The sequence below is a fragment of the Daucus carota genome, chromosome 1 (assembly GCF_001625215.2).
Source record: "Daucus carota subsp. sativus chromosome 1, DH1 v3.0, whole genome shotgun sequence".
Lineage (NCBI taxonomy): Eukaryota > Viridiplantae > Streptophyta > Magnoliopsida > Apiales > Apiaceae > Daucus > Daucus carota.
This window is the reverse complement of record NC_030381.2, coordinates 38,128,977-38,141,971: the sequence shown is the minus strand read 5'-3', so window position 1 is coordinate 38,141,971 and position 12,995 is coordinate 38,128,977. Positions and strand designations below refer to the sequence as shown.

Below are 12,995 nucleotides of genomic sequence, written 5' to 3'. Positions count from 1 at the left end.
CATAATACATTTTTTGAAGAAAATAAAATAATTCAATAAATACACAATACTCCCTCCGTCTCAATTTATAGGTCCATTTTGGAAAAAAAATTTGTCCCAAAATACTTGTCCCTCTCTTCTTTCAATACAAATTTATCTACATATTAATTGTGATTTTTTTGAAATTCAACTATATTCTCACTTATCAATGCACTAATTAATGATACATGAGAAAAAAATTCTATCTAATCGATTTTTTTTCTTAATATGCGTGTTTATTCCAAAATGGACCTATAAATTGAGACGGAGAGAGTACATATATTATCGGCAAACTAATTGTCAAATGCGGAGCAATTCATATTAATTCACACAAATTAATGAATCATGTCTCTTTTATATACTATATTATTTATAGCAATTCTTATCTATTTTTAGTTAAGAATTTTTTGTTGTCGGGGCTTGGAGGTGCTCTCACATTTTAAGAAACAAATAATAAAAAATTCAATTTTTAACGCGGATAAGTAGAATTTTGATTAAAAAAACTAATTAAAATAGAACCGGCGAGCAAAAATTCTAGTACGTATATTCTCCAGCATGATTATCAATCATAATCCATCGTGGTATATATTTCTCAAATTTTTATTAGGACCCGAATACATTCTTTTTGATATGCAAAATGTTATTCACAGATGGTGAAACGCAGAAGGTTCTGCTTGTGTGCACGAAATTACACCACGATAAGGAGAAAATCTGCTAACATATCACTTTAATAATTCCGCAAAAATTGTCGAACCCAACGTAAGATGTGATTCAGCTCCTATTCTATTTCCTACTATTGACAATAAATTTTCGGTATACATAAGCTAGAGTAGTATGTGCAACTGTGGAAGTGTACAAGGTGGGCAAGTAATATATTGTTGTCATAAACCATCATCTAGTAGAAGATAATTTGAGACTGCTTTCACTGGAACCAGTTTTACTACCCTTTCGTGAATTCCTCTTGGTTGCAACGATCACGGGGTCGCTCTCTTCGTCTATGATTGGTCTCCGATACTCACCACATTTGAAGATCGGGTGAATATATGCATCTTCGAGATACACTTTTAAGTTTAGTTCTGGTTCTGTGGCCCTCTCTAGTGTATCCTTGATTACTGCATTCTGCATTACAAGAAATAAGGCAGTCAGCAAAATGACAGGAGCTAGCATGATGGAATGAAATGTAACCTGCAAAACATATTGCACGTCGAGACCTAGGACCTTGGTCACATATGGAGATTTATGGAGATTGAAGAGAAAACATGTAGAAGTTTTGACTTCCAATAAAACATGATATATTTCATCATATCATAAAATCTTGGAAATAACAGGTCGAAGTATACAACTAGCAATTATAAGGCTAGAAAGGTAACTCGCATTGACTACTATGACTAATTTTGGCAAAACAATGCCATAAACAATAATTTCACCAGTATCACCCTTAGTACTGAATCTCAATGCGGACTACACTGTCAGATTATGACTATAAGGATCAAATTTAAGTAGAAACTCTCCAAAATGCTTCTCTATTTTAAATTTTGAATAAAGGGCTGATACTTGCTAGCAGTATATCCAACACTAGTAATCATGCGAAAAACAGTACCGGATTTACATATAAATATTTATGATAAGCCTATAATAACTCGTACATATAACCTGAACTTACTTGTAATGGGAGTCTTAAGAATGCTGATTCGAAGCGTCCCTTGCAGAATAGATGGAACCAGATTGTTAGGAGAGGGAGTGCAATCAAAAAAGGCGTCGTTTGGGCTGCCTCCTTTGTGCTCAGTAATCCCAGAAGCAGAAGCTGTGATATAACCTGACCAATTAATATGCGACGATGCACATCTGGCCAAAATGAGGCCCCACTCTCGTATTTTTGATCGTAGACATTGATGACCTTGAAGTTGAAAACATTTTAATTAATTGGGTACAACCAAAAAGTAATAAAACAAAATTTAAGAGACTCGAAAAACTATAAGACCTATAGTCATCTAACATACTTAATTCAGCTAATTAAGTAGGTTTTCTCTAAGCAGGTTCCAAAATTTATATATGGTGTGGCAGCTACCAGATTTTTCCTGTTATATTCCTCAACTATGATGGTTTCTGATTATCACTTCCTTTAGACTACCATCTCCTGATTAACTTTGCCCTTAGAAAAGACTTCCTCTATCAATCGGGTTCACCAAGAATAGAAAATAATAATAGTAGAAAGCACGAACATCGACTATAAAAAAAAAAGCTCTATGTCCAATGTGGTCTGCCCAGAGTAAATCATGTCTGCCAAAATTTGTGCTGCCCTATTTAACAATTTATTTTTTTAAAGATAACCAAGCTATACTTTTTTGTTGGTTCACATAATAGTTTGTGGAACACATGGAGCTGATATGAGCTGGGTTTGGGCTCACAGGACTGATGAAGAAGAAGACCAACCATAAGGGTGATCTGATCTTCTCATGGCAGTTTATTCCTATCTTTCTGGCAGGACAAAGAAAGTGAAAGGTCAAATTGTTATGTTTGGTCATACGCATTTTTAAATAATTTACACTTATGCAGTTGTTCTTCCTTTTACACACTTAAAATCCTTTAGTTCCATCATTCTTTTCACTAAAGCATGTGCGTCCATCCAAATGTTAACATATGGCAATTACAAAGCAAATATACCTGATGGCGAAAAACCACATAGGCGAAGGCAAAGAAGACAATAATGAAGGGAAGCAGTATAGGAGAGACCGGTGCGTACACAAGCCCCAGCAGAAAATATAACTGAAGGCGAGGTTCTGTAATAGAAAAGGCCAATGAACCAGGATCCATCGCCTGTTCCCTGTCCTTTTCTGTCTTCACCAGAAATGAATTTTTCAAGTGGAAAATAACAAAGGGAACTAATCTGAGGATCTCCGCAGCAATTCCAGACCAACCATCAACCATTACATATGATATAAAGAAAGTGGCTTTCATTGGAATGGACACACCAACAGTTTTTGGTATCCTGCAAGGAGGGTACGATTTTGTGGTTCAATATTTTCATTATGATTTGTGAGATTCTCATTAGGCAAAAAAGCAGATATTTTTATAATATGGGAACATATACGAGAAGAGGCACAAATGGGCCACTGTACAGACTGCTTTTACATCACATTCATTGACGGACACATGAATTATAAACCAGGATCAAAATTTATATTTAGGAGCAGAAAGTGCATCAAATATACATATAATATAAAGTATAAACTAGGCATATATCTTACTTGCAGCAACGTAACATCATACATAAGACCGTTTTTACTTAAGATTTCTTCTAATTTGCACTCACTTCATCCTATCATGAATAATCCCCCTAATATAATCCCATGGACTGTTCTTTACCAATTTCTCCTCTCTAATTTATTTTGGGGGATCAAACGGGAATCTCACTGGGGGCAGGCTACCTAATTTGATTTCGACAACAATTTTTTGTCTAGAACTCATTTCAATTTTTTACAAATCATGATTTAGTACAATTGCTAGAAACTGTGCATCAAATAGTGTAACCATGACTTTAGCTCCCATTTCTCATACTATTGGAGTATTTTTTTAGGTAATCTTCAACAAGTGATGAAGAAATTTTCCAAACCTCATCAACAATATTTTAATAGCAGTACATCGTACAAAGCATAGTTAACTTTCAACCCCCCCCCCCCCCCCCCCCCCCCACACCCCCACCCACCCACCCAAAATAATAATAATAATAATAATAATAATAATAATAGTCAATTAATGATAATAATAATAATTAATTAATTAATTAATGATAATAATAATATATCGATAATTGAATAAACACATCTCCCAAAAAAACAAATAGCTGAGGAGCTCCACTTTCCCACATAAATCTATGTTCATAATTGAGCTCAACATAATTCCATAGACATCCTCAAGAATTATCAAGCAACATAGACACATAGTAGAGATATCAATTTATAAGTGTCAAACTAAAGAAGCTAGTACTTATTCAAGGAAACATACTGTGCTGGAGACTGATGCAAAAAGTCGTGAAGTTGCTGCAATGCAGTTCCTGTAACAATGCTTCCAAGAAAGACGTTAACTAGTATAAACTTGTGATATTTGGAAGCGGATTTTCTCTCTAAAGCTGAAAGAGACGTATATCCTTCTATTTTAGACATGATCATGAGTAATGTTGGAAGAAGAATGAGAAATATCTTTAGTGCAATGCCTGGAAGAAACCCTTGAATAAAAGACTTGATGGTTTTTCTGCAAATGAGGATTTTATATTAGAAACATAAAAACCATCTCAAAATATAGCCAGGAAAGTGCAGTAACAAGTATAAATAAACAAATATAATGGGGATGAGGAAGAACATCAGGCATTATATGAGTACCTACACAAGAATAAATTAATCAAAAGAGCTCCTGTAAAATATTTTACTTTAGTTTACAATTAGAATTGCTTCCGCTTGCTAAAACAAGAACATCCCAGGTTTTTTTTTTTCTGTGAAACTAATAAAAATAAATTCTTCATTTGCGTTGTGGGATTTGAGGTGTGATCATTTCATGAAATAAAACATTTTACAATTAAAATATGCCAAATCTATCCCCCAGATAGATACATAATATATTACTCAGATATAGATGATGTACTTGTTCACACACCAGACTGTTGCACATTCCAGTACTAATATTTAACCATTTTACAGTTAAACCAGCATTATGCATGCCCAAACCCAAGTGTAAACAGTAATACTTGTCAGCATATGACGTAAACAGTTTTAGTATTTAAAGTTGTTCAACAAAGGAAATACAATAAGATTGTGTTTCGGAACATGTAAATCATTTCAAATAACATGATTTTAGTTATCATTTCAAATTCTCTAGTCTATAATAGTACTTGAATGTTTTGAATTTCAAATGAAAAAAATGCTTTTGTTTATCGAAACATGCCATCTCCTCAAAACTAAAATTTAAAATGTGCATTTTTCCAAACAGGCTATAGAGATAATTGACTCAACTTTACCATAAAAAAGACATAATAGATTTAGACAAGAAATATGACTTACGCTTCTATTACTGGCTTCAAGAAAGGAAGGACTTTCTCTATTCCCTCAATGTTGGCAAAAGACTGGACGATAGCTATAGGTATCATAAAGAAAAACACAAGAAAAAAGAGAGCAACAGCTATGAGCAGCCTTCTAAGACTGAGTTCAACGTATGGTATGGCTAAATTTCTCCAATAAACATCACGTGGCTCAGGAGCCCATTCAGTCAACCAAATGGTAGGATTACTTGATTGCTGGGTTTGAGCACAAACAGCGGCTCCCCATCTCGACTTAAATGAAACAAACGCAGACGGAATCACTGCTTTCGGGTCCCTTGTAATCTTATCTCTTTCTGCTTCTTCCTGAAAAAAATCAGAAAGCGTCAACCAAAATCAAGAAAAAAGCCTCATACGGCAATACCCAAATTGATAGTGCTTCTCAAAAACTAAAGACTGCTCACTCCCATAAGACAACTAACCAAAACATGAAGACGATATGATTTATTTCTTCCTGCGATGTGATTTGGTGGGTTTATTAGTGCATTAAAAAATTACTGGAAAAATACATAATTCATGACTAGATGAATTTAAGCATGGAGCTTCTTACAGAAGAACAGTTGATCCAGCTCACGATATCTCAATATAATATTTGGCCTCAAGAGATTAATGTGATTTGCATAACTAATTATCAAGATTAAGTGCATTCTAAAGTATATGATATAAGAAATTAATATAATTGTAAATTTATTTAATATCAATCACATAAACAGAAAAAGGAAATATTAAGGATGAATGTAGTTGCTGCAATAGAATGTCTGAAATTACTTTATGTTCCTACATATGTGGCTGGCTTCAATAATTAAGCCATGATTAAATGATGATTTAGATAAAGTGAGACACTATCTGAGGTGTTTATACGATGCGGAAAGGGAAAACAAATAAGCCCATTTGATTGACCATTAAGAACCATTTGAATGAGATGCTGCCAGGAAACATAGAATCCATTATAAGTAATATAACCTTAAATAATCAGTAGAACACACTGCCAGATTAGGGAGAGATCAAAGTCTCATCCATAGCCCCAATACACTAACACTGTTGATTGATAAATTTAACCATGAGAATATTAGAATTATGTAATCCCAAGGCAAACTGATACTTAAATTTCATCGACCCATCTCCATATTGGTATACGTGTTGTACAATATTTATTCTATAATCTTTTTTTTCTAGTGCTTTGTTTTTCTTTTCTATTACTAAAACATATATACAGTTATTGCTTTACTTAACTCCAAAATGCATCTTAGTGCCAACGCAAAGTGAAGAGCAGTAGATAAGGACTTACATTAATGCTATTAATTTTAGTTAGACAAGGGTTTCCCTCAGTATCTATAGCTCAAAATATCACATGAGTTTAAGTTCATCATAACTGAAGTTAATTAGATAAATCCCTAATAAACGTTGTGGACGGATAGATATTAGGAGTCCTGAAGATCATTAACAGATTGTGCATGCAATGAAACATGGGAATTCATCAGTTTCACTTATTCTAGAAGAATTTGAATAATCAAAAGAATGTTCCCTTTCCGATCGACACGCCTATCAACTATTTTGCCGATGTACTGTAAAATTATCACGGCATGATCTAGGAAGCACAGACTCCGATACGACGACAAGGGGACTCGCGAATCAAAGAAGAGACTTGGATATGAGGCTCGGAGGGTCCTCCTCCACTACAAACCTCCTTAAACTAAAAACTAAAATAAAAAATTTCTTAATCACATCAAGATATAACACATATGGTATGCAAATTGATCATTGGGACATGAAGAAAAATACAGTGGAGTCAGATTACGAAAAAAGCTCATTGATTAACAGAAAAAATCATATTAGAAACGGATAGGATCACATGGGAACATGTGTGGGAAGTTGTATTTTAATTGTGCGTGATAACTTCGAGGGACACTAGATTAAATTAACCTAAAAGCAAGTCCAACAATGTCCTACCACATGCCTTATAAATATAATAAAAAATACTGTTTTAGTGATTTAGGACATCATTTTGATGTATGAACTCCAACAACATGCCTTATAATTGTGCCTTGTTATTAAATAATAATATATTTGAATTACTATCGAAGGGAAGTGAAAAGTTGAGAGGAGACAGATGTCTTGAAATGGAGGGAAGCTAATTTTCCACTGATAAAACATGGTTTAGGACATGCATAGTGGTGCCTTAAAAATAAGGCACTTGTTGGATGTCCTAGTGTTTTGAGGCACCACTAGAACATTATTGGAGCACTCATTTCTTCAAAATGCCTTAAATTTTCATTTTCGGACATTGTTGGACGTGCCCTAAGGGCTTAAAAAAGTTTGCAGTTTCCATTTTAATTTTGGTTTGTATTTAAGCAATTGCGCGCGCGCGCGTGTGTGTGTTCGTCGCTTCGTCCATGATAAGATTTGCATCTGGAAATACTTTAACATTTTCATTCAGAAATTCTAAGTTTATAACAAATAATGGAAGTTTCATTCTTTGAAATAAGTGGAAAACTAATAAAAACCTAAGATGTGAGTATATAGTCGGCTCTCTTTAAAATTAGGTTTAAAAGAAAATGGGTTTTTTCTAGTTGGGCGGTTGGGCTGAGTCAGAGGCGTGTGACCCCCAGTCGGTGGCGAGTCCAATGACGTTTTCGAGCCGACACTCCACCTGGCTAGTCCGCTACACACTCAGCCCAGTCGGGGCCAAGTTGTCGAGTCGGGCGAGTCGAACTCGCATATGGCAACCAAAATGAAGTGTCCGTGCTTCATATATGATACACACACGTTCTTATGAATTGTTGCTTGTTAGGGACGTCTGTTAGTGACAAGTGTGGTGTTTTGTCATCTGTGCTTAGATTTGTATATAACATTTATTCTACTGCAAGTGAGCCTTTAATTGTCTGTGAATGAGGCCACGAATGAACTTCGCAACTTAAAAGTGAACAAATAAACAAAAAAATAATTCTTGTTTAAAAACGTTCTCCAATTTATGCACTTCAACTCTAATTACTTAATTCACCAGCTTTTTTTCCTTCTCTCTCGCCTAAACCCTGATGGCTACTAATTTCTAGAACTGAGAACGACTCATGTATGCAAGTTCTTCAAGGCAACATCAAACTGATCATATAATCTTGGAAAAACAAACAATATAGTATCTATGGAAACTTACTTCTTCAGTCAGCTTTTCTATTTCAGTTGCATAGTAGTCAATTGCATCTACTCTCTGTCCCCAAAGACCCCAAAAACCTGTCTATACACATAAATATGGTCTGAGTTCTTACCATCATTTATTGAAATGAATAACGGGAAATTGATTGACAAAATAAAGTACAACAATAAAATGTTAATGAGGCTCAAAATAATATATCAAATTGAGCAGGTACCTTGACAGTTGGTTTCGCTGAAGGATTTCTCTCGTATTTGTTCTGGTAATAAGTAAGCCAATTATGCAAACTCTTCTTATTTTCCACCAAAGTAGCAAGACGGTTTGCGTTGTACACTATCTGACAGTTCAGGACAAAATTGTATTAATATAACTCCTAAAGAAATTAATAATGACAGAACTTGAACTTTTAAGCAACATATAAAAATCAGATTTCCAAATTATATCTGTGTTAAATAACAGATAAACATCACACTCATGGAATCTTGTCAAAACCTCGCAAGTAGCCCTCACTATGCACAAATCTCGTCATTACTTGTAAAGTTACTGATTTTAAATATAAATGATAGACAAGCAGACCTGGTGAGTAAGGTAATGATCAGAATGATTAACGCAAAAGAAGTGATCAACATGCTCACTAACTGATTCATCAGGATCCGCAGGGACATTTTTCACAAGGACCTGCAAAAGGAGTTGGACCTGATTAGCATTCAAGCAAACTAAAGTGTCATTACTCATATTAAGCTTGTCATGATACAAATTCAGTCATAACACATCATTCAACAGAAGAAACACTAGATTGTTAAATTGATTAGTTTGTTAGTTTTTAAGTAAATATTAAAGAATAATTTTTATAGTTAGCAAAGCCACTAATATCGAATTCAACTGCTCAGTTTCCTTAGTACCCGTTTTAGCAAGTCAAGTATAAAATTTTGTTTTGGATGCAGTCATTTTCACATATGCATCAATGTGTATACTATGTCAAACTAGCTCACAAGTCCAAATTAATTTTATAGGCGCTTGACTTGATGCTCCTTATGATTCCACAGCCCTATAAATTAAGAGGTGGATATGACCTCCTCTCTGTGTATCATGAAACTATGTATCCACATAGCAGTTTGAACATGCACTTTCTATATCGGGTACTTCCCAGTTCCTACTGTTGGCAACAGACTTTCTAATTCCTACTTTTCCTACTTTTGATACTACAAATTGTCGCTTATTATATACCTTCAAAAACAAAAGCATTTCCTAGTTTCTACTGTTATTAATATCATGTTGTTATCTTCAAGGATGGCATGCATTTTAAAATCTGTTTTGTGATTTGAAAAGCCACAGACAACTCACTAGGAATAACTTAGCATTCAATGAGTAAACAAAATATTCATTTAGAGTTTAATGACCTTATACAATGATACAAAATACCGCAGCCATGGTACAGTTTTACAGAGTGCAGTGCAGGCATGAAATTCTTTTCATGAAAGTTCACCTTATTAGCATTCTGTTATTTCTGCTTGTGTGCTAAAATAGTTGCTCAAGTAGCTATTAAATATTTTAATAGCTCAGAAACTGAAATAGATCTCTCTCAACATGTGCCCAGTGACCATTCAAACAAGAAAGAAGAACTGATTAAGACACATTCACAGAAATACATGCAAGCCTAATCTGGTACAAAAGTCGGCATACTCACTGTATATTGATCTGGACGGCGACTTTCAGAGGCTAGAAATTGCAATCTCATTTTAGTTACGATCTTGTATTCCATGTAAAGTTTATACCAAGTCCAGAAAGAGAAGACATAAGCCATTACTATATGTGCCCAAAACCTGTAAACAGAGAATGTTACTAAATTAAGACACCTGCCAACAAAGGGTGATGCACCGGTGCCAACAAAACTAAATTTCTTGTCATCAAGTGGTTTAAGGTTTTTTTAATATATAAAAAATCACATTAAAATGATGTCTATGGTAGTGACTGTAAAGCATATAACAAATTGAGGTTAAAAGTTTTATACTCCAGTACATAGACATATCCTCGTTAAAAGTGCTTTAGGCTCAACAAGACCCAATAAATGCCAAATACAGAGTGTACAGCCAAATACAGTAAATTTGTGAAGTGGTCCAATTGGAAAATTTACTTTGTGAATTGAAAATTGGGAATTGCCATTAGATATAATAATCGGGCCTCCTTTCTGCATCTAACAGACTAAAACCCATATATACAGTTAGACAAGGATCTCAGTCATAACTTTCTTTTAACCCTTGACCTGAGATAGCTGAAATATCAATTAAAACTTAATTGCATGCTATAGATGGATGCAGAGCCTCTGCACATCTGTTGCAACTTGCAACATCAACACACCTACCATCTAATCTAATATTCTAATGCATAATCTGTTCCATAAATATATATAATAAAAGCAAAGTAGAAGTATTATTAGGATGAACCACACAAACGCTGGATACAGATTAAACTCGGCAGGAATGCAATCATAATGCACCTCCAAGTTTGCTACTACGAGTCTACAGAAGTTAAAAAAAAGTATTTAACAATGACAGTTTTACGACAACTCATGTTTTATGACATACTGGTTCTTCATAATAAGAACTATGGAAATAGGATTTGAAAAAAAAATTCAGCATGATGTGGAAAAATATTAACCAAAGGACAGAAATTATATTATCATACTACACGCATAAATGGTACTATAGCTCAAAAACAAATTACAAGTAAATCTCACCTCGAGGATCCAGGAGGAACATTAGATATTGAAAGCTTGTCAATATCACTAGATGTTACATCTTTGAGTTTCGCAAGATATTCATTGGTCCAATTTACAGGCACCAAAACCACAAAAGCAAGTGCAGTTATGGGAATAAAGATCTTCAAGCTGCATTTAAAAATTACATGGTATTATTAAATTTAAGTTGTAGCACTTTTTCTTTTAGTCAGATTGCTTATGTTTCTAAAATGGTTTGCTTTTCCAATACAGTTCACAAAACATACATATGGATAATCATAATAATATAACACGTCCATTAGGTAGAAAAACTAATATAAACAGAAGTGCAAATGGTTTTCTTTATAATTAAGAGGAAACATTAACTCACCCAAGAAGGTAAATCCTAATATATACAGCAGAATCAAGACCTGCATGATCTATAAGCTCTGGTTCAGGCATTTGTAAGGCAGCAGGCATCCAGTTCCAGAACCTCAGGTACATTCTGGGATCTAAATTCACAATTTTCGTCACTGACCCTGAACTGACTGGGCTGGCTCTTATACCCTTTAAGTACCATTTTGGAAAGTATACTCTATCGTTAATTGGTTGAAGCCTTAAGATTGAATATGCCAGAAGAAATACCAAGGCAGATAAACCATTAATTCCGGCAGCAACACCAATATCCTCCAAACTAGCCATATTTTTCCTTGAATAGTACAATCACCTGAATCACATCAAAGTAAAAGCAGGTAAGACACATTGCAGTTAATATACAGCAATAATAATTCTTCAAATGACCTCAACTACATCCAAATATGTCTGGTTTGCAATGTACTATCATGACACAATGTCCTAACAGTGGCACAGAAAAAGCAAGTTCTGATTATTAGTAAACATATATAGGTTAGCTCCGGTCAATTTATATCTCAAGAAGTTAAAATACATGACATTGTCCCAATTCCTAAACCGTGTACTAAAAAACTGTTTATTTCACATAATCGACATGAATTTCAAAGCGGAAAAACAGAACTAACTCTCTATGCAACAATAGCCTGAACGAGAAAACTGATACCAAACCTACCAAATTCCTCAACTACTTTCCTTTTATGCCAACAAACTACGGCATCAGGCAAAAGCTCGACACGAAACCATACTAAATCAATAATTAACAATCAAATCACTCAAAAGTAAGCTCAATCCATCCTAAAAAAAGTGGACTAAGACATTAATAATTAACAACACACACTAAGGCCTACCAATCAACCAATACTAGTGGACCACATTTCTTTCACCAATTATTTATGCTGTTTTTCAATTTTCATGGCCTAAGATGATTAAAAACACACACACACATACACACACAGAGAGAGCTGTAAATATGAGAAAATCATCAACAACTTAAAAAACACTCAAAATATTAGTGAAAACATCCGAGAGCAAACATACAAATGCATGAGCTGCATTCAACTAACAATCTACGATCTGTGTAAAATAATTTCATATTTTATTAATGAACAAAAACATACTAATTTGAAAACAAATATTAATCGAAACAACCTTGCGTTAATGGTGCATACAATGCAGCTTGCGACGAGCAAAACGACGTAGTTTACGAATATGAATGTGAAAATGTTAGGGTTTTGGATGAGGTGGGTACGATGATGGTGATGATTCCTCGAGAAGGGTGAACATGTTATGGATGCACGAATGTTTATGCATAGGTTGTTGTGCTTGTGTTTAAGTTTGTGTTTAGTTTTCGTTATTACAAAGTGAATGTAATGTCATTGAGTGTGCATAACGCGTGGGCACCTTTTATGAAATGTGAATCTTCCTCATTTATCCTTGGCCGACTGATTAACACTTTATTTATTTTGAAAGTTTACTTACGAATCTATCATTGGATTATGATTTATAAAAGTTTGTTTATAATGGGATTGATACTCTTGATTTAAGGAAGCATCACCAGTATTTAATACTCCCTCCGTCCCAGTCATCTATATACAGTTTCCTTTTGAGATTCC

General features: G+C 34.3%; 1 protein-coding gene across 4 annotated transcripts; it reads right to left on the bottom strand.

Annotated features, from left to right (window-relative positions):
• Positions 1–717: 717 nt before the first annotated feature.
• LOC108208613 (CSC1-like protein At4g02900) lies at positions 718–12,751 on the bottom strand. 4 transcript variants are annotated; one of them, XM_017379148.2, is made up of 12 exons: positions 12,532–12,751; positions 11,363–11,698; positions 10,993–11,142; positions 9,943–10,078; positions 8,832–8,933; positions 8,473–8,592; positions 8,259–8,339; positions 5,073–5,413; positions 4,024–4,269; positions 2,683–3,007; positions 1,682–1,915; positions 718–1,137 (listed from the first exon to the last, which is right to left on the bottom strand). In XM_017379148.2, exons 2-12 carry the CDS (start codon positions 11,671–11,673, stop codon positions 910–912), a joined length of 2,274 nt encoding a protein of 757 aa, XP_017234637.1. In that variant the 5' UTR covers positions 11,674–11,698; positions 12,532–12,751; the 3' UTR covers positions 718–909. The 4 variants fall into 4 exon arrangements, with proteins under 4 accessions (XP_017234637.1, XP_017234651.1, XP_017234654.1 ...); XM_017379162.2 differs by lacking the exon at positions 12,532–12,751 and adding an exon at positions 12,056–12,296; XM_017379165.2 differs by lacking the exon at positions 12,532–12,751 and adding an exon at positions 12,009–12,030.
• Positions 12,752–12,995: the final 244 nt, after the last annotated feature.

What these genes read in the sequence shown, in the direction of transcription:
- LOC108208613 (XM_017379148.2), bottom strand. Translation starts at nt 11,673, where the DNA reads ATGGCTAGTTTGGAGGATATTGGTGTTGCTGCCGGAATTAATGGTTTA. An exon ending in TTGCATCAGTCTCCAGCACA is followed by an intron (nt 3,008 to 4,023) that starts GTATGTTTCCTT and finishes CCCTCCTTGCAG; the next exon opens with GATACCAAAAACTGTTGGTG. An exon ending in ATGTGGTTTTTCGCCATCAG is followed by an intron (nt 1,916 to 2,682) that starts GTATATTTGCTT and finishes TTCAACTTCAAG; the next exon opens with GTCATCAATGTCTACGATCA.